The sequence below is a fragment of the Octodon degus genome, unplaced genomic scaffold (genome assembly GCF_000260255.1).
Source record: "Octodon degus isolate 3935 unplaced genomic scaffold, OctDeg1.0 scaffold00015, whole genome shotgun sequence".
NCBI lineage: Eukaryota > Metazoa > Chordata > Mammalia > Rodentia > Octodontidae > Octodon > Octodon degus.
In genome coordinates this window covers 10,402,243-10,424,790 of record NW_004524591.1, presented here as the reverse complement: position 1 = coordinate 10,424,790, position 22,548 = coordinate 10,402,243, and the positions used below count along the sequence as shown (strand labels likewise).

The following is a 22,548-nucleotide window of genomic DNA, read 5'->3' as shown; positions in this document are numbered from 1 at the left end:
GGGGGAGGAGATCAACACATTTTCAAAGGGATAACACTCAGACCACGGTAACCAAGTCCAAAAACGCTGAGGAGAGCCCAGAAGCTATTCCGGTGTCTCCTTCCCGTCACTGTGCCACTCACCCTTCTCTGTGGTCCAGGGCTCTTCCCTAAAAGTATTGAGATAGGACTGAAGCACTTTCCTTTTCTTTCTTTCTTTCTTTCTTTCTTTCTTTCTTTCTTTCTTTCTTTTTTTTTTTTAACTGGAAAGCAGGTTATTATGTCACATGAATGGCTAGCAAGCATGAGAACATCAACCTAAGAAAACTAATGTGTAAGAAGAAAGCCAGTAGTTCGGTAAGAGCGCATAATACAGTTAATCTGACATAAAAACGATGCATGTGACTATTATAGTATTACATGGTGATTAAATACAAAAGGTAAGCAATCTCATATAGACTACTGAGTTCATAATTTTCTAAAGGCAAGCAAGCCTAATATTTAATATGTTATTTATGTTTTCTTAAATCACAGCTCTTTAGTTTGAATCTCATTCCTATTTATGGTTTTGTGATCTTAATTAAGTTCATCTCCCTAAATCTTGGTTTCTTCATTATATTAGAAAATTATGGTGCCTGAATTTTAGAGTTGTTGTGCAGATTTTTTTCTGTGGTAAAAGCACTTACAAGACCCTCCAGAGCCAGGAAGCAATGCTTAAGATGAGGACAAGAGCTCCCCCAGTGTGAACCAGAGTCATTTTCAGTGACAGTGAGGTCCCAAGCTCCTCCTCCAAAGGGAACAGCCAAGTTCATCAGGAAAGCCAACATGACAAGGTCCCCCAAAAGAATAGCCCAGCCACTTCCAACAGCTTCCCAACAGCTTCTACAGTGTCCCTAACAGTTTATCCTTCTTCTCCAGTTCTGCCTCTTATGCTGCCAGCAACAACCTGCAGGTGGGCCTCGCATGCCATGCACCATGCTGGCTCAGTTCAGCTAGGTGTAACAAATTGATCACCAGTTGGCAATCTACCATAGTGACCATGCCTGGCTATTCGATTCTTCATTACAATAAAGTCTAAAAAATTTCCATGTGCAAATTTTACTACTGACTTATGTGTTTAAAAAAGAGCCAGGTGTGGTGTATCCCCGGCACTAAGAAGGCTCAGGCAAGAGGATCACTGTGAGTTTGATGCCGGTCTAACTACAGAGCAAGACCATCTCTAAAAAAAAAAAAAAATTAAAAAACAACAACAAAAACAACACTTGGGATATAGGGCTTGGGATATAGCTCAGCGGCACAGTGCCTGCCTGGCAGACACAAGGTCCTGTGTTCGATTCTCAATACCAAAACAAAGCAAACTTATGAGAGCTACTCTGAGCAACTTTAAGTGCATAATATAGTATTGTTGCAGACAGGATATTTTTCAGCAGCTCTTTAGAATGTACTCACTTTGCACAACTGAAACTTCATACTCATTGAAGAGCAACTCTGTCTGTGTCACTCAGACACTGGCATTCTCTGATTTTTATTTTATTTTATTTTTTTGGTGGAACCAAGGTTTTGAACTCAGCCTCTTGTGCTTGCTAGGTAAGTGCTTATTGTACTGAACCATTTCCCTGGCCCCTGATTTTTATTCTATAAGCTTGACTATATTTGATACCTCATATAATGGAATCATGCAATAATTGTTCTTCTGTAATGAGCATTTAAAAAAAATTAGGCTAGGGTTTACAGGATCTTACTACACAGATCAGACTTGTAGTGATTCTCCTGTTTTCAGCCTCCCATGCTCTGGGATTACAGGTGTGCACCACCATGCCAAGTCTCAATCACCATCTTAGCATCCCCCAGGAGTGGGGCCAAATGGCAGGGATTGAACCCCGGTCTGTGCATCTGCCTAAGCAGGTGCTTTAATCCACTGAGCTAGCTGGCCCTGTAATGAGCATATTTTACCTAGCACAGCAGCCAGATTTGTCCATGTTTTCTAGTATGAGAGGATCTTATTCTTTTGAAATATAAATAATATTCAATTGTTTGCACATACCTCCTAATCTATTGATGGACATTTAGATTGTTTCCATGTTTTGACTTTTGAGAATAATGTGGCACTGAACAGGAGAATGAATATATCACTTTGAATATCTATTTTAGTTCTTTTGAGTGCTTCACCTCCAGAAAGACAATTGCAGAATCATGTGATAATTCTGTTTTTAATTTTTTTGGGACTTTTGGACTCTTTCATAGGAGCTGAATCTTTTATATCATACCACTAACCATGTAAAAGGGTTTCAGTATTCTCATTTGTTATCTTTTGAGTTATTTATTTATTTGTTTTTACAATAGCCATTCTAACTACCCTAAAGGGTATGAGGAAATATCTCATTGTGACTTTGATCTGCATTTTTTTTATAACTACTGATGACTTGTTGGTTATATTTGTTGGCTGTTCATATGTCTTCTTTGAGGAAATGTCATCTCAAGACCTTATTTTAAAATTTTAGGGGGCTGGGGAGATGGCTCAGTAGAATAAGCACTTGCCTGGCAAGCATAAGGGCCTGAGTTCAATTCTTGATTCCACCAAAATAAAATAAATAAGTAAAATTTAAAAAATGTATTTACCTTTTTTTTTGTGATAAGGTCTTCTATGTAGTTCAGGCTGTCCTGGACTCACTATGTTGCCCAGGCTGGCCTTGATCTCGTAGAGATCTTTCTGCTTCAGCTTCTCGAGTGCTGGGATTATAGTAATGTACTGCCATCCCTGGCTGCTCTTTTTATTGTTGTTTTTGTTATTGTTACTATCATCACTATTCAGTTGTAAGCATTCCTTTTATATTTTGGATTCCTCATTATATATATATATAAGTTACAAATACATTCTCCTATCATGTGGGTTGCCTGTTGGTCATTTTCTTTGCTATACAGAAGCTTTTTATTGATTTAGGTCTCCCCTAATTTTGTCTTTATTGCTTACATTTTTAGTATCATAACCAATAAATAGCTACCAAGCTCAATGTTATAAAAGCTTTCCCCTATGTTTTTTTTCAAGAGTCTTATAGTTTCATATCTTGCATTTAATTCTTTATTCTTGCACTTTGAATTGATTTTTTTTGTACAGGGAAAGATAAGGGTCCAAGGTTTATGTTTTTCACGTGGATGTCCAATTTACCCTGCACCATTTGTTGAATAGATTGTCCTTTCCCCAGTGTGTAGCCCTGGAACTCTCAATGACCACAGTCAATGCAAATGGAGTAAAAATTCCTATTAGAAGTAAGAGATTGTCAGATTGGATATAAAACCAAGACCCAATTATGTAATGACTGTAAAAATTATTTGTATATGCAAAGACACAATAGATCAAAAGGATAGAAAAGTGCCAGGATAGAAAAGGGTGGGATGGTTGTACTAGACAAAGATAAAGGAGATTAAAAAGTAAAAGATATAATCAGAGTAAAGCAGTTTATTTCCTAGTGATAAGGTTTCAAGTGCTCTTGGAGACACTGCAATCATTAATGCCTATGTACCTAATAAGTGAACTCTGAGATACATGACACCAAAATAGAGACAACTTCAAGAATAAATGTATAAAACACAAAAATGGCTGGAGAATTCAGCTGGGCAGCATAGTGAGACCCTGTCTTGGAATAAAAATAAAATGGTTTGAGGATGAAGCTCAGCTGTTGCACCCTCCTGGCTTTGACCCCCAGGTCTGTGAAAGAAATGTATGAAGAACTCTTTTAACTTAATAAGAAAATAAACAATCCATTTAAAAATTGCCAGAATATTTGCATAGAAGATACTGTCTATGCTTAGTCACAAAGCATATAAAAATACGTCAGGCTAATAAGCCATCAGGATGATGCAAAGTTAAATCACAATGATAAACTACTATACATTTCTTCAGAGGGCTAAAATTAAAATGACTGGCTAGACCAAGTGTGGGAAAGTATGTAAAATTCATGGAATTCTTTTTATTGCTAGTAAGAATGTAAAAGCAAAATAGTCTGGCGTTTAACTAAAAAGTTAAACATTAACCTAGCATAAGATGCAGCCATTCAAATTTTAGGCATGCACCCAAGAAAAGCAAAAGCACATGTCCCACAAGACTTGCCTGTCAATATTTAAAGTGCTCTTTGGGGGGTGGTGGGGTAGGCTGGAGATTGAACCCAACCCGACCACGGTATTACACCCTCGTCCCCTGGGTAGAATTTATGCTGCCAAAGCATGTATAGACTACTCCTTTATCTGTATTTAAGAAGTGAAAACAAATGGACTCAATTGAACATTAATATTAATTCACTAGAACTGTGGTACATCCACACAATGGAACACTATTCGTCAATAAAAAGGAATGAAAAGGAATTTTGGTGCATTCTACAATGTGGAAGAGCCTGAAAACAGTTATACAGAATGAAAGTAGCCAGAGAGCACAGAATCTATTCTTTTTGATTAGAATTAAATAAAATTTTAGAAAATGCAAATTAATCTATAGTGATAATAAGGTAATCAGAGGTTGCCAAAGGTCAGGGAAGGAGGCTTTGGAAGGTCCGGATGGTGTAGATACAAAACACACATGAAAAGTCTGGTTGACCCTCTTGATTGTGGTATTGGTGTGAGAAATATATGAAGCCACTGAAATTGTACACAGTGCCCAAGTCAATTGTGTATTTTAATACGTTCAGTTCACTGTATGTCAATTAAACCTCACAAAAAGCTGTTAAGAAGAACAATCAAATGAAAGTGGTATATACATCCAGCACCCTAGCTGGGCATCCCTGCTGTTCTGCAGAAATCCTGAATGGGAGTGAGTCCTTTCACGGAAGGCCCTGCAGGCATAATGAGAAACTGGACTCTGGGTAACTGCGACATAGGGTTATAAATAGAAGGATTTCTTTTGCTTAGCTTCATCAAGGTCTGATAATGTACACACAGTAATTTTCTTAATTGGCACCTCCTAGTAGGACACGCAAGTCTTTGTGGGTAATTTTTTGTGTGTAATGTAGTCTGCAGTTGAAAAGAATTATTGTAAACACCAAAATGTTTATTATATCTTTGATTTTTGATATTGCCAAACATATAGGAATTTTATTAAACTAATGTCTGCATGAAAGTTATTTGTGGAAAAGGGTTTTAACGTTTGCTGTTGATTCTCCTTAGTCTTTCATTTGCTTTTATGTGATAATTCTAAGCATTGTTTGTACAGAGGCATCTTTATGAATGTTCTAACAAAGTAGCTAAAAATGTGACAAGATTTTTAAGTAAATTGTTTAGGACAGATTTATGTTTGCAGAAAAATTGCAAAAATAGATTTTCTGTGTACCCTGCACATATACCATCCCCCAGTGCCAACTTATCATACCTGCTGTGGTGCCTTTGCCCAAATAATCGACTGGTATTAGTACCTTATTATTGCGTAAACTCCATACTAGATTAGAGTTTCGCTAATTTTTACCTGGTATTATTTTCTAGGTTCTATCATCCCCTTAAGAATACTACATTTAGGGCCAGCGAGATAGCTCAGTGGCTAAGCACCTGCTTAGGCAAGCACAGGGAGCGGGGCTCCATCCCCAGCACCACCTACCACACCGGGCCTGTCCCCCAGGTGCGCTGAGCCTGCAACAGAGACCCGGAGTGGTGACACACGCTTGTAATCCCAGCGCTGGGGAGGCAAAGACAGGAGGATCACTACTAGTCTGAGCTGCATAGGAGATCCAGTACCAAATACATAACAAACAAACAACAAACAAGCAAACAAAAAAACTTCATTTATTCCTGAAGTCTCCTTATGCTTCTTTCAGCTAGGGCTGCTTCTCAGATATTCTATACTTTTGATAAATTTGGTAATTTTGAGGAATAGCAGTCAGATGTTTTGTAGAATGTCTCAAAGGAGGCGGCTTTACATGCCTCCCTTGTGGACATGAGACCCAGCCTACAGGGCGCTAGAATTTCTTCTCTGGTCTTCGCGCTTGAATTCAGTGTTGATCCCGGGCACCCGGGACTTCCCACAATGCTTTGAAAGGAGTGCGAGAGAGCTGTTCTCCAGCAAATGTTCATGGGAAAGGTGAGCACGATAAACTTGTGAGCACACACGCGCCTAGGCTACGGGCCTGCGCCCCTCCCCCTCGCTCAGTTACCTCTCCTGGAGGTTGTCCATATTGTTATAAATGTAAGTATTGTTTCCTAAAATTAAACAGGTCACTTCTTGGTGAAACTGTCTGATATTACCAATAAGCTAAAATATTTTATATTGTTATCTAATATTTATTTCTCAAGGGCTAGCCAAATAGCTCAGCAGATTAAAGCTGCTGCAAGCAGGCACAAGAGCCGGGGGTTCGATCCCCTAGTCTGCCGTGCCGGCCCAGTCCCCGGGGGCGCGCTGAGACAGCGATTGAGACTGGGCGTGGTGGCGCACTCCTGTAATCCCAGCACTTGGGAGGCTGTAAACAGGAGGATCATTACCAGTTCGATCTAGTAGTGAGAGGGCTGGGGAGATAGCTTGGTGATCTAAGTGTCTGCCTGGTAAGCGCATTCACAGCCTTGCAGGCTGGAAAGAGGGCATGGCAGCACACGGCTGTAATCCCAGCACTGGAGAGGCTGAGACAGGAGGATCAGTATGAGTTGGAGCTGCACAGTGAGACCCTGAACCAAATAAATAAATAAACAAATAAAAATTTAAAAATTATATAAGGGAGAATATGCAACACAATGTACTCTGAAGAGAACGGGGGCAGAAAGAATGTAAAATCAAACATTTAGGAGGTTGCAACTAGAAAGGTAGGGGTGTGTGTGTGTGTGTGTGTGTGTGTGTGTGTGTGTGTGTGCAGCATCAGAAGCAAAAGGTTTCTCAAGCAGGCTCATACTATCAGAGGCTTCTCTTCCTCAGCTCAAGTATTTTTATGCATGATTCTTCTCATTCTGTGTCCCTGTCTGTCTCTCCCAGGCATTAAGTACAGAGCTAAATTACTCATTTTGCAGAAATTCAGGCTGGTGTCTGACACCTCAATCCTGGGAGTAGGGGAGACCACTTCGGCAGCGAGACTGCGCGTTGCTTGAGCTTCCTTGGACCGCAGCGTCTGCTCTCACCCGTCTGTGCCACCTTTACTCTGCCAGCTTCTTGGTCTAAATCACAGATGTTTGATTAAATTATGTATCACTATTTAATTATTGTAGCACAGATTAATATTTGACTATATCAGATAAACCATAGGAATATGTAATAATTTAGAAGTGGTAAAGCTGAGCTTCCAAGGTTTTTAAAGCAGGCTTATGAGTTTTGTATGGACTCAAGATACTAGAACATTATCATATTCTGTAGGGACTTAAAGTTCAACATATCAATACTTGATGAAAAATACCTGTTCCATGTTATGCCTAAGATGTTTGATATTCAGACAGATAGTGAGGTTAAGCTTAACAGTCTAGATTGTATGTTAATAACAATAAGCTTTTCTTCTGGATGGTTAACAACCTAAGTATGCAGACTAAATTAGAGAAAAAGGAGGGCTGCAAGGAAAGCCAACTTTTTGGCCCTAGCCTTCCAAGGTCAATTAAGACTCAGGACATATGAGAACTTGTACTGTTACATCATGTAACTCAGTAGTGTCACAAATTTTCTGATCAAGGAGATTAAGGGGCCAAAGAGGAAAGTCATCGATGATGTAGAGTGTGCCTAAGGAGAGTCACATGGAGAGAAAACATTCTCTCGGGCTTTCACAGAGAGCACATTGGCTAAGCAATGGCTGTGACTCATCCATATGACTGACACTGACAAAGGCTCTACAATCTGAGGTACAGGATCTCAGGATAAATCCTGAGGGTATTTCACTGACCTTATCAGACCCAAAAGCTACAACTCTTGTTGTATAGGTCCTGCTTTACCTTGGTCTTAACCATCCAGCAGAAAAGTATGAAGTCGAAATATAAGAAGTAAAGCCATGCTGTTATGTTGAGCTATAGGGGACTCAGGTCAACAATTTCTGACATTGCCAGTCAAGCAGAAGACCCAATACTATTATGGGCTACTGGACTCTTTTAGAATATTTTGCTGAGTTTACACACCTATAATATTCAAATAATAGAACTTAACAAAAAAATGGATACAGATGAATGTCCATTTTGTATCTGTGTATTCAAAGTGGCTAGGATAGTTATATAGTTACATTTTCTTAATGAATAGAGGGATTTGTTCTAATAGTGTTTGTAAATAGGATATCAAGTCCACATCTTGTACAGCAATTAACCACTAAGAAGAATGTATGCAGTGTGTTAATTATTGAAACTGTCCTACTGATTTGATTTGAAACTGTCTCATTGCTATTTGTTTCTCAATAAAATTATGGCAAAAAAAAAGAAAAAAAGAAAAAAAAATCCATAAATCTATGTAATTGCCAGTCTATACCTACAAATAATAAAATGTTTGTTTAATTACTTGAAAAAAAAGAAAAAATATGAAAATAAATTTGGGGTAGCCGAGGTGTGTAGAAAGTCTGTAGCAGTGCCTTGCGACATCCGTAGCCCTCACACGCGACAGACCGCTCACACACGGACTCCACAGGGCAGTGTCCGGTCCTGAAAGTGCCACTCCTGGTGGGAGCCCTACCAAAGAGCACCCATCTTATCCTTTATATCAGACTTTTACTGTACTTTTCCTATGTTTAGATACATGTTGTGTTACAATGGCCATAGAATTTGGTACAGTATCACACTGTGTGTGTGTGTGTGTGTGTGTGTGTGTGTGTGTGTGTGTGGCCTAGAGGCCACAGACGCTGTCATACAACTTAGATGTGGAATAGGCTGCACATGCTCTACACTCTCTGTGACATTCCCACAAAGACAAAATCATCTAACGCTACATTTCTTAGAACATAGCTCTGTTGGTAAACAACACATGATTGTCTTTTCCTATCTGTTTCTTTCATTTTCTTCATAAGTGTACCTATTTTATGTAATTGAAGTCATAGTTTATAGGCATGTTGCATTTTTCTTTTTGCATTTTAGGACAGGGTCTACAGGGTCTTACTGCATAGATCAGTCTTGTAGTGATCCTCCTGTTTACAGCCTCCCAAGTGCTAGCATTACAGGCTCGTGCCACCACGCCCAGTCTCAGTCACAGTCTCAGTGCACCCTGGGGGTGGGGCCAGTACAGCATGCCCGGGGATCGAACTCCTGGCCCCTGTGTCTGCCTAAACAAGTGCTTTAACCACTGAGCTATTTGGCCAGCCCTCTTTTTACTTATGACAGAGACTTCATTTCATGGTGGTGCTTGGTTTGCCATGGGGAGGTGGAAAGTTAGGATCTGTAGGAAAGATATTTATTAGTTTACCATGTTGCCAAGTTCTTTAATTTTATAAGTCTGAACTAGTTTTGATTGCTTCAAAATGGTTAACATATTGGAATAAGAGATCTTCTAGATAACCACAGTGCTTACTACAGTTTTAAAAAATCTCATATTGCTTAAAAGACAAATCGATAAAATGAAATCACTTTTAGCACATTAAGCCCTAAGTAACCAAGCATCACCATTATGAACAACAATTTACTGAGTTTATTCAAGACAGAGATCCTTGTCCTAGTTACTAAGTACAAATACATGAATAAAACATTAGCCCTACCCTTGTTTCTTCTCCAGTAGGATGACCCCAACTGGCACAGAGTCCACAATAAATAAGGATTTTCATATCATACAAGCATATTTGTACATATGGCACTCTCATCATAGGAGGGAAACAAGGGCAAAGCCATATCCAATCTGATTTGTGAGTAAATAATAGGAACTAATAGATTTTTCAATAAGCAGTGGGCACTCTGGCTGCCAGTATCTGTTTCTGATCCCATAAAGTCAGTATTGAAAAAGAAGCCTATAATTTTCTTAGATAGAAAAACACTTAATCATTTCCATGCAAATGCAGAGTAAAATGTGCCATTAGTCTTTTAAAGGAGCTCAAGGCCAGGATTTAAAAGAGCATTTTGCTGTTCAGAGCTACATTTAAGGGTTTCCCACTGCCCTCCCAGCTGCCTGCAATTCGGTGCCTGATGAGGTCAGAGTGGGGCTTGAGGGGTCCAGGACTGTTGGAGGAGAGTGGCTCACGGGCTGTGTTTCTCCACTTGCGGTGACATTGTGTCAACATGAATCCCTGGGGCTACCCGAAGGTGCACAGTAGTTGGAGAAGAGGATCCCGCTGGTGTGTATAGAAACGCAAAAGGGTGCTCACGGCTCTGTGTGTGTGTTCATGCATGCATGCGTGTGTGTGCATGTGCACGCTCATGTGTGTGCGTGTGTGTGTGTACTCAGCACCACCATCACATTCGCTTCTCTCTCCAAATCACACTTTTCATCCACAGTTTAGGGACATCTCTCAATTGAGTCATAAGTGCTAGAACCGTACTTTCTTAAAAAGAACAGTGAACAAGGTCTGTGGCATTAAATGCTTCTGTCCACTTACCTTCTCCAGGGCCGCTTGAACAACCGATTCGCTTTCGGTGTCCAGAGCAGATGTCGCCTCATCTAAGATCAGAATTTTGGGGTTCCGAACTAAAGCTCGAGCAATCGCAATTCTCTGTTTCTGTCCTCCACTCATTTGAGCTCCTTTTTCTCCTACCAGGGTGTCAAATTTCTAGTAAAATACAAGGGGAAAAAAAGCAAGACATAGAAGGAGGTTGATCAAATGGTTCGAACTGGAAATGATAAAGTTGCGCTTTTGTGTCCCCTTAATCACTACCTTAGCCAGGCTGCTTACAACTTTGATCAGTTCTTTGTAAAACGATTATGAGAAAAGGCTCTAGTAAGGAGAAAGTAAGAAAGTTTGACTAGGACTAAAATAAACTAGACCATATAACAAGAAGAATTTCTCTTTCTTATTCTTTTCTTTTTTTTTTTTTTGAGACAGGGTCTCACTAAGGCCAGCTCAGGCTGGCCTTGAATTTGCAGAAACCTTCTTGCTCCAGCTTACTGAGTGCTAGAATTACGGGGATGTGCCACCATGCCCTACAAAAATTTCTCATTGGAACATACTTTCAGATTTATTTTAGACATTCTTTTTTTTTGTATCTTGGTATGATTTTATTTAAATTTCTTGTGCAAAAGGTTCATTTTTCTTGGAAATGTGGTATTATAAGTTGAACTAAATTCAGAAATTTTAAATCTTTAAGCATTTATTGCCTACTCCATTAACTTTGAGAATTCTAATTATATGAACATAAGTTTCTTGGTTTTTTTCCCATAATTTTATTGATAAACAAATAGCAATGAGACAGTTTCAAACCAAACTGGTAGGACAGTTTCAATAATTAACACATTGCATACATTCTTCCAAGTGGTTAATTGCTCTACAAGATGCAGACATGATATCCTATTTACAAACTCTATTAGAACAAATCCCTCTATTCATTAAGAGAATGTAACTATATATCTATCCTAACCATTTTGAATTTTTAGACATTCTTACAGTGCTTTGGAATCTTTAAAGTCTCTGTATACATATACATTTTTATTATTTGAAATAGTTATTAGCTGCAATTTTCTTCCTTTCCTTTTTGTATACTTTAAAAAACAGTACCAAAAAAAACCCCAAAAAATAAGTTATTGCAAAAAGCCTTCTTCTCTAATACTTTTTTTTAATCTTGGAAAACTTTTTAAGTGTTCTGTGTTTTTTTTTTTTTTTTTTTTTTTTAAATTTGTTTATTTATTGTATGTGTGTGTGTGTGTGTGGCCAGCTCAGCCCACCAGGGGGCGGTGCTTTTTTTTTTTTTTTTGGTACTGGGGATTGAACTCAGGACCTTCCATTTGCCAGCCAGTCTAAGTCTTTTTTTATTTCTAGTTTTATTTTTAATAAAGTAGATACTGTTATGTACTTATCATGAGGGTAACTCACACCAACGGAGCAGTGTTGGTGATATTCTACTGGGTTATGTCCCTAATTCAAAATTAATTTCAAGGACATAAAGTTTAAAATGGGGTCCAATCATAAAATATTTTGAATTTTTAAGTCTTAAAATTATTGTTACTGTAATAGACACATGGCCATCAATCTCTCTCAAGACAGTTCTTCTTGCTTCAAACATACTTGTCCCACCTTTCTTGTCACCTTTTTTTTTTTTATTAATGAATTAATTATTTATTTATTTTCTGTGTGTGTGTGGCCAGCTCAGCCCACCAGGGGGCGGGGCTGGCTGGCATGTGGTGCTGGGGGATTGAACCGCGGTCCCTGTGCTTTGCTTAGCTTAGTTTGTTCTAAGTAGGTGCTTTAGACCACTGAGCCATCTCACCAGCCCCTTCTTGCCACCTTCTGAAGGAATTCAGTTTTTTTTTTTTAAATTTTTAGGGAAGGGTCTACAGGGTGTTCAGGGTCTCACTACTAGATTGGACTCGTAGTGATCCACCTGTTTACAGCCTCCCAATAGCTGGGATTACAGGCCCATACCACCACGCCCGGTCTCAATTGCCGGTTTAGTGCGCCCCAGGGCCAGGGCTGGCACGGCAGGTCTGGGGATCGAACCCCCAGCCCCCATGCTTGCTTGCAGGTGCTTTAATCTGCTGAGCTATTTGGCTGGCCCTTGATGCTCATTTCTTAAGGGAACAAACATTTATGATTATGATGCTTTTGCTCCCAAGTCAATTTTCTATTTTGTGCATGTCTTGCCTTTGTAAATTGTATGTTGAATACTGTGTATATTGGAGAGACTCTGAATTCTGTTTTCTTTTGAGTAACTGTTGATTTATTTTATTTATTTATTTATTTTTTAGATTATATAAACATTTTATTTCAGGCCATTAGGTTAGTGTAAATTATTTTCTATATAAAGATGTGTTGAATTTTTTTTCTTTTAAATTATTTTTTAGAATGTGTTAACTTGAATCCACTTGGAAAGCACACTGGGTCAGCATCTTTGAATAAGTTATTTCAGGCGCCTTTAACTGTTGATTTAAAACAAATTTTTAAAATGTATTTAGTACAGGGTCCACAGGGTCTCACTACACAAATCAGACTTGTAGTGATCATCCTATTTTCGACCTCTCAGGCTTGTAACTTGCAGGAACCAACTCCCAAATTCTATCTCCTCTGGGGTCTTGTTATTGCTTTAATCTCCACTGAGGTTAAAGATTGAGATTGGGTTTAGAGTTGGTCTTACTCTAAGGTATGGTCCCCACTTTTAAGGGGTAGCTCATTTAGTGTCTCAGCTTCATGCCGGAGGTGTTAAAGAGCTATAAATAAGACTTCTCCCTTCCAATTGGTTGGGACTTTCATATTTCCGTTCTGCTTCTGGCTTTGTAATTGTTGCTGTGATAAAACATTGTTATCTTATCCTCAGACAAGGATTTCCCAGGCACATCCACCTGCAATTCTAGGGGCCCTAAAATTTGATTTCTGCCTTCGAGGTCAATGAGACTGCCATATTCTATGAGTGCAGCTCACACAAGTGAGGTCAGAAGCTTGTACCGAGTAGAATGCTGCAAATTTGGGGAGTTTCTTCTTGAAAAACTTTCATTCACTATCTCTTGATCAATGACTAAAAATGCTTGTGCTACACCTCGTATATTATAGCTAACTGTGCGGTATGTTATGGTTGAAGGGCTGGCTAGTATCGTCAAATCTTACTATCTTATTTTCAAATATATGTATTGTTTAAAAAGTTTCAGAGTTTTTTATTCAAAAGTTCTCAAAAGAAGTAAAACAGAAAAAGCTAACAATCTGATCAAATGTACAGTTCAAAAGTGTCTTTTAGCATTTAATAACAAGTCCTAGGAAAGAAAACTACAAAATTATCTTGAACCGGACAAATAAGTTACCACTGGCAAGTTTGTGATACTAGTAAAATAAAAATAAAAAATTAACTTTCTTGAATATATATATGAAAATCTTTTTTCCAACTTGTACAAAAGGTCTTTCTTCATAAATTAAATTTTTGTAATTTAATGACTGCCTATTATGTGATGTTTAACTGATTTTCTTTTCTTTTGTTTATGTACAGAAGCTATATTTCCCAAATCTTACCCAGACAAATATGACACTTAGTTTGGACTTTTTTTTTCTTTTGCAGTACGGGGATCGAACTCAGGACCTTGTGCTTACCAGGCAAGCACTTATTCTACTGAGCTATCTCCCTGACCCTAGTTCAGACATTTCTAGCAGCAGATTTCCCCTCCCCTCTAACTGAGCTATCAAATTTCTGTCTTAACTATGCGAAAATATCAAGTAGTGAGATACCCAGGTTTATAAACGTACTAGGTACACAGAGGATGCTGTGTTCAGTCTGGACTTTCATAAAGCAGTAATATTTCAGGGAATGTAGAACCAATAATACCACAACTTTAAAAAAAAGGAAACAAAAACAAAATAACACATTTCTCTTATGACTATGTAATTTTGACTAGATTCTACACTTCTCAGAGCAGCAAGGACTTTTGAAACTATGAAACGTCACTGACATCTATAATCAAATACAAGCAATAAAATTTGAAAACTAAAAAATACTCAAAAGAAACAACTGCTTAGCCCTAGCCCCTGAGCTAGGAGGATTTGGTCTGTGGAAACAGGGAGGGCCAGCAGCCTGTCCCAGCACAACAGAAAATAGACTCTGAGGTAGACAACTGACAAGACACGGCTGACCAGACAAGTATTTAGTTCACATACATGTATTTATACAAAAGGAATGCTATTTACTTTGAACGTAGCTTTTTGTAAATTTTCACTTAACTGAATGAAGCATGTCTGGAAGTTTTATTTTATTTTTCATGGTGCTGGGGATCTAACCCAGAGGCTTGTACATGCTTAGCAAGTGTTCTACCCCTGAGCCATATCCCCAGATCCTAGAAATATGATTTTTATACTTACTCTTCTATTTCTGTGGTTAACCATGCCTGTGAAATTTAGTTTTCATTGTGATAAGATAATCTTAGTGGTACATTTATAGGAAGGAGAACCTTCATGTGGTCATGACCTTTTAGTAAAATAAATCATAACTTTCAGAGCTTGATTTAAGAGACACCCAGTAGCTGCTTAACTCTAAGTAGGAAACTGGAGAGCAATTATTATTTATTCAGAGGAAAGGAAGCCACTGAAATAGGAAAAAGGACAATGAAAGGAAGTATTTCCCTAAACTGGAAGACAGTTGCGCCAAACCTTTTATGATTTTGCTAGCCTCAATACTGTGCTGATTATGGCCCTAAATTATGGGGCAGGAAGTAATTATTGGCATAGTAGAGAAATGTATTGTTTTAAAAAGAATTATTACCAACATGGTAGTGGTTTGTAAAATACTCTAACACATTTTTTAAATGTTATTGTTACCTTCTGCTATTTTGAAATTTTATGTGCATTTTATTTTATATTTGTGCGATGACTTGGGCACACGAGGCAAGTGCTTAGCCCCTGAGCTCCACCGCTAGCTCCATATGTGTTACCCTTTCAAATGCCATTCCTTCAAATTTCACAGGGTGCTCCTTGTAACAATTTCAGGCTATACTGATGAACTAAAACTTAGGTAAGTGTAAATAAAATGTTTTATACCTATCAATTCTAAGTACCCATGGAGATCTGAGGCATCCTATAATTAATAACTGTAGTTTACCCCGTCTCTCTTACAAGTATGATTTCATATTTCTTACCCAATATTAACGCTATAAGCTTAAAAAAACCCTTTTCTCTACATTGTTAGAAAAGCAAGCAACACGCTGCACGTGTAGGATATTCCCACTTCAGCCACAAGGTGGCTTCACAAGCCAACTTTTTGCAGTCATGTCGCAGTTTGAGCTGTGATTTTGCCTTGTATTTCTTTGTCATCTTTTAATGTCTTTTTTTTTTTTTTTTTTTCTTCCCCCTCTCCCATGTGTAGTGAAAACCAATCCGAACTAAGTGTGACTGTTTTGAACTCGTCCTCCGATGACGCCCTTTTCTCGCCGGTGGCCCGGTGCCGTCCGTCCCGCCGGGGTCCCGCCCCGCGCGCTCAGGCTGGTCACCCCACTCGCCCTCTCCCGCAGCGACAGCAGTGTCGCCTCCCGGCACGGGGCGCTGCTCTGCGACCGCTCCAAGCTGAGGACGCAAGCACGGCGCACACTTACTTTGGGAAACTTCATTATAAAGTCGTAGGCATTGGCTTCTTTGGCGGCCTTCTCGGCCTCTTCGTCGGTCACGCCGTCCCGCCCGTACTTAATGTTGTCTCGGACGGTGGTCGCGAACAGAACAGGCTCTTGGCAGACGACGCCGATGTGCTCCCGGTAGTGGCGCACGTTGAGGGCTCTGACGTCCTTCCCGTCCACCGTGATCTGCCGGCGCAAAACACCACCCGGTGAGGATGCCTTCCGTGGTACTGGGGTTAGGGTCTTCCTAGTCTGAAATATGTGCTGAGAAGTAATGTACATCGGGAACGGAAGGCTGACTTTATTTTGGCAAAACATTCATAATATGTATATCACTAATCCTCTTTTTTTCTTTTTTTCCCCCCATAATTTTATTGAGAGACAATTTCTTTCTTTCTTTCTTTCTTTCTTTCTTTCTTTCTTTCTTTCTTTCTTTCTTTTTCTTTTTTTGTATTTTAGGGAAGGGTCTATAGGGTGTTCAGGGTCTCACTACTAGATCGGACTCGTAGTGATCCTCCTGTTTACAGCCTTCCAAGAGCTGGGATTACAGGTGTGCACCACCATGCCCAGCCTCAATTGCAGTCTCAGTGCACTCCAGGGGTGGGGCTGGCACAGCAGGCCTTGGGATCGAACCCCTCCATCCCACCCCTGCACCTGCTTGCAGGCGCTTTAATCCGCTGAGCTATTTGGCTAACCCTTTCCACTTTCTTATAGGGGAAAAGCCAAGAAAAAAAAAATCCGGAAGATTGGTTTAAAACGTGGCTAAACCTGGGTATCTTTATTCTAAAATTCATGAAGCAGGTATTCGTAAGGTACAGACTCCAGGTAGCACTAACGCTATTGTGGAGAGACACGTAAGAAACTTCACTTCGTTGTTTTAACAGTGATGTGCTTTGCGCAGTTCTTCTGAGTACTTTTTTTTTTTTTTAGTTTCTCTTCAGTCCTTCACTGAGCCACAAAAGACAAGTGTCACACCACTCACCGCTATAGATAAGAATAAGTGAACCCTGCCTTCGCTAATGTGGCACCATTGCCCCAATTTACACCAACGGCAGGAACCAGATCATGGTAATCATTACACCTTCTGCCAGTCTCACCAATCCTAGTGTTTGGTCTGGGGGTGGGTATTCTACACGAATGCTTTATACACGGGTTACTCATCGAGCAATTTTTTTTTTTCAGTAAACATTAGCGTAGACACTTTGATGTGCCAAACAAAAGCTAAGAAGTAAAATTTAAATGAAACCAGGTTCTAGAAGAATAGGTTAAAAAAAAAACCACTGAAAGCTTGAACAGAAACATAAGAGCTGTGTACTTGAAAATGTATTTTTCTCTATGCCACTTGCAAGGGTGAGAAAGTTAAATGCAACATTATAGAGTACAGACAAAAAGGCCAGAGGAATTTTCTATACACTGACAAATGTTGACACTCTTGATAAACCTTTTTTTTTTTTGGTGGAACCGGGGATTGAACTCAGGCCCTTGCGCTTGCCAGGTAAGCACTTATTCTACTAAGCCATCTCCCCAGTCATCTTGATAAGTTTTGAGTACTACAAAGTATCACATTATTTTTCTACAAGACATTCATTCACTTTGAACATACAGTGTTATATAATTTAATTATTTTATTTGTTGTCCGACTCTACTTACTAGAATGTAAACTCCATGAAGGCAGAGACTGTTACGTTTCGCTCACCAAGAAGTCCCTAGAACCTGGAATAGTGCTAGGCACATCCGGGTTTCTTGGAACACAAGCCTTAGCTGGGTTGTTATCACGTGACGAGTGTTGTGCCGTACATTATACCTCACTATTCTCTTGCTCAGTGACTACTCTGTAATGGCAGCTGAAGCAAGGGTAGGTTGATTGTGGCTGGCATTTTGACTTCTGGGTCACAAGACTGGTAATTTTCCAATTAGGTTTCATTTTGGGGGGACATGATTAGAATATGCTAAATAAATGGCTGTGAAGTGAATTGATACATAGAAAGAGGCCTGGCTTCTCTCTTAGGCCTACTGTTAAAAGTGAAATGTCAGCATCGTTGTGCATTCTCTCTAACAGATGCAATCGCCTGTGATGTGGACCGCGCGTAGTTGTTGGAGCACCCTGCACTTACAAAGCCGTCGTCAGGATCGTACAGTCTCTGCAGGAGCTGGACTGCGGTGCTTTTCCCACTGCCGCTGGGACCAACAAAGGCCACCGTCTCTCCAGACTGAATTTTGAGGTTCAGACCTTTCAGAATCTACCAGAAGGCATGTAGCAATAGCATAAAGTTGGGAAAAAGCTAGGTGATACATACTTTCCAAAATTCAATGTACAATTGTAATGCAAAACAAATCCTTCTGTGACACTTAAAAACAAATTAAGATCTTATGTTTGTTCCTTCTACTGTCATCAAATTAAGATCTTATGTTTGTTCCTTGTATTGTCATCATTCCTGTATGTATAGAGGAGAATTTAGCTAGGAGTACTCATCGCATATAAATCAGCCACAGCAAATGGTTCACATTTGCAATTAAAGTGCCTTAAATGAACTTCATGAATACCACGCTGGTGAAAGCCTTACCTCTTCATTTGCAGCAGCTGAGTGACATCTTGTCTGATACCTCTTTGAGTTATCTAAGGAGGCTCTTACTTACAATGCATTTAACATTATTGCAAAGTATATGCCAAACAGCAGCTAGCACGACTCCTGGGTGACACCCAGGGTGTCGCCATCAGAAACCTTCCTTCTTCAGTGAGCTTGTGGGGACATTTCAGCAGTGGTAGAAATGCTTCAAAATTTTTCTCATTGACAAGGGGTCGCTGCCACTATTTAGTGTCTCGGGACAGAGAACAGCTTCACAATTAGCCCAAACGACACCTATCTTTGCTGCAACCTGTATATTTTTAACCCAGATAAAAGAATTCTCCCCTTCGAGTCTCCCATTTGAGCTCATAATTTGTAAATTGACAGATGCTTATAATAACCCAAGCAAAAGGGCTAAGTGGAGAAAAATAGCCTAAAGGAGGCAAGAAATTGGGACCACCAACGCGAGTACGTCCTCTCCTGCAGGCACTGGCGCTCTCCAATTTCTTCCTTTCATTCCTTGAAAGAATCTGCGTTTTACTTATTTAAAGTGGGTGACACTTCAAAAACTCATTTTTCTAACTTAACAAAAAGAGTTATGTTTCAAAAATTCATTAAAAAAATTTGCGTAGAACCTAGACGACACTTTCTGGGGCAGTATAGTGTTACATTTGGTGCTTAGGTTACCAGGAAGCAAACCGAAATGTAGTTACAATTTGGCGTTTGAAGCGGTCTATGTTAAGAAAAAAGATAGAAGGGAACCTAGTCCAATGTACGTATTTAAGTAACAAAAAATTTTAGAAAAAGCTTGGAAAAGGGCATTTCAGTAAGTTTTAATCAGAGAAAGATACAGAAGTAGAAGTAGATTATTTTTTAATGTAGATTCTGTAAGGGCCATTAAAGCTTGATGACATTAGTGGTTTTATCTATTTCACATAAATTCATGTTCTCTATTTTTTCAATGAAATGCATTTTATTAGCACATAGCCTTTGCAATCTTTAATAATGTTACCTTTTTGAATAAATACACTGATAAAGAAGAAGGTAATGGGAAAGATGGACACACTGACACAGTTTTGCAAGCACTTGGCAAAGACTAAATGCTGGAGGACACACCCCACAGTGTGCATAAATGTGAACGTGTGCGTGTGCATGTGTGTTTATGTGTAAAGGAGAGGGAGAAGGTACAGGAAGCACACTTGTGAATGTAGTAAAAGCGCCAGGATACAGCAAAGGAGCACCTGCACGGTCACGCGCCAGGCAGAAACTCCAAGCTTAAAGTGAGTTTTCTGAAGCGCTTGCTTGGCCAGCGCAAGGTCCTGAGTTTGATCCCCATACAAAAAAAGAACAACAACAAAAAACAAAAACAAAAACAAAAACAAAAACAAAAAAAAACCCCAAAACCAAAAACAAAACAAAACAAAACAAAACAAAAAAAACCAAACCAACAAACAAAAAAAAAAAACCCAAAAATGTTTTCTGTGGCAGCGCGCCCCTGCACCTCCCAGCTACCCCGGAGGCTGTGGCAGGAGGACTCCACGTCTGGGCCCAACTTCAGCGAGACACTGCTTTATAGTAAAATCCAAAAGAAGCTGGCGATGCAGCTCCGGGGTGAAGCTGTAGAATGGGACGACATCCAAGGGCCGCCAATAGATGGCGCCCTAAATCCAAGGCATTTTGGTTGCAAATACAAATAATGGAACTAAACAAAAAAGGGGATACAGATGAATGTCCATTTTGTATCTGTGTGTTCAAAATGGTTAGGATAGGTATATAGTTACATTCTCTTAATGAATAGAGGGATTTGTTCTAATTGTGTTTGTAAATAGGATATCATGTCTGTATCTTGTACTGCAAATAACCACTAGGAAAAATATATGCAATGTGTTAATTATTGAAACTGTACTACCAATTTGGTTTGAAACTGTCTCATTGCTATTTGTTTCTCAATAAAATTATGGGAAAATTAGAATTAAAAAATACATTTCAATTATAACCATTAAAAAAACCCCAAAAACAAAATGGGGAAATTTCAGGGAGTTGAAAATGCTTTTGTTGGTGAACTGTGGAAAAGAAGCCAGAAAATATAAACGTTTTTGAAGCATATTTTTTCCATTAATTACCTTCCTTCCTTGCTATCTCCTAATGTCTCTAAACAAAATAGCCAACATCTTGATAAAAATCATCCTATCTAGTCTCATAACAGATTCTAGCCAGCAGCAGATATTATCGGAACACTGTACAGCACTACTTATTTAACCTACCTTAACGGAGGGGCGTGCCGGATAATTGAAAGAAACATTTTTAAATTCCACAGTTCCTTCTATGCATTCAGGTTTATATCCGGTTGTGGAAAAGTTGTCTATCCTAGGTTTCTTAGAAAAACACAGTAACATTATGAATCTTCGAAGAATGCCAGCACTCCCTATACCCTAAAAACAGTTTAAAGAAGGTTGTGTTTTCCTTTTACTTTAGGAGTGTGTTAAAAGAGGCACAAAGGTGTCAATAAAACACAATCTCATGGCCCAGGGGAGATAGCTCAGTAGAATAAGTGCTTGCCTGGCAAGTACAGGGTCCTGAGTTCCATCCCCAGTACCTCAAAAAACCCAAACAAACAACAGCAACAAAACCTACAATCTCCTCGTAAAAGAGGTAAAAGCAGTACTTTTTTTTCCTAGCCTCCTGGACAATGCAGATTTTGCTCATCTTGTGTAGTGAAATGCATGTGTCTGCTTATGGTCTCCTGCTTTAGTGATCGTTGGAAGCAGTGAACTATCTTACCGTATCAATAACCTGGAAGATATTAAAGGCAGCTCCTCGGGCCACAGAGAAGGTTTCAAAGTGAGGGGCTGCTGCTCCAATGCAGTAGCTGCTGTGGATTACACTGAAGAAAACCTACAGAAAGAGAGAAAAAAAATTTCTTATTCTTCTGCAGTTCTATAAGAAAGACAGCAGGAGGCAGCAGGTATAGTATTTACTTTAGGTTCCTAAAGGAATATTACAGGAATTAGATAAGAAAGTGGAAAGGTGATGGCATACAAAGACAAAGCAAGTTAGTCCAAGCCTCGTTGGCCTTTTGCTGGTGTGGACAACTTCTGATTGTCCCATGGTTTGGCAGTTATCCCTGCTGGGACAACTGAGCCCAAAAGTGCACTGACTGCAGAATGCCTGCCGGGCACAGACCTGTGGGAGCAGGGCCCGTACCCCCCATTTGCGCTGTCTGCTCTGGCCAGCCCTGTGAGCTCCAGCAAGAGAGTGTGATAGAGGTCCCCAGCTCAGAGACCCATTTCTACTCTGACTTTTTGAATCTTTTTTTTTTTTTTTTATCACAGAACATCTTTTTTCTGTAGTAGTCAAAAAAGGAAAGAACTCTGCAGGCTAGATGCAATTTTACCCTGTCATACAGGTGAGGAATCTAGAGGAAAGACTTAGCCAAAATTTCTTTTTATGTTTTTATTTTACATGAAATAAATGAAGAGTTTAAAGTGTCAGCTATGAAACTCTCAAATTCGAAAGATACATTTGACCGATAGAAGAGAAATCTATACAATGGGAAGGCCAAACAAGAATTGGTATAGGTAGAGCACCTATACATTTACCACGACAAATGTTTTAAAATTCTGAGTTGATCTATTAATTGCTGAAACTTGGGACAATAACTAGATATATTGAGGTATAGCTCAGCAGCATGGTCCCTGTCTGGCAAAGGTCATGAGTGTGATTCCCAGTACAGGAAAGCAAAAGCAAAACATGTATTCCCTAGGAATCTTATTTTAAAAAAATTTTTTTATTTTATTTATTTATGTGTGTGTGTGTGTGTGTGTGTGTGTGTGGCACCAGCTCAGCCCACCAGGGGGCAGGGCTGGCTGGCATGTGGTGCTGGGGGATTGAACCGCGGTCCCTGTGCTTTGCTAAGCTTGTTCTAAGTAGG

At 39.4% G+C, this 22,548-nt stretch overlaps 1 protein-coding gene across 1 annotated transcript in view; it reads right to left on the bottom strand.

Moving 5' to 3' along the window:
• Positions 1-22,548, bottom strand: part of Abcb5 (ATP binding cassette subfamily B member 5) — a 122,874-nt gene that overhangs the window by 71,253 nt on the left and 29,073 nt on the right. The window contains exons 7-11 of the mRNA XM_023709847.1: positions 21,399-21,512; positions 20,882-20,992; positions 18,165-18,290; positions 16,033-16,236; positions 10,418-10,588 (exon numbers count right to left, since the gene is read on the bottom strand). Coding sequence (XP_023565615.1) covers positions 10,418-10,588; positions 16,033-16,236; positions 18,165-18,290; positions 20,882-20,992; positions 21,399-21,512 — 726 coding nt within the window. The remainder of the gene's footprint in view (positions 1-10,417; positions 10,589-16,032; positions 16,237-18,164; positions 18,291-20,881; positions 20,993-21,398; positions 21,513-22,548) is intronic.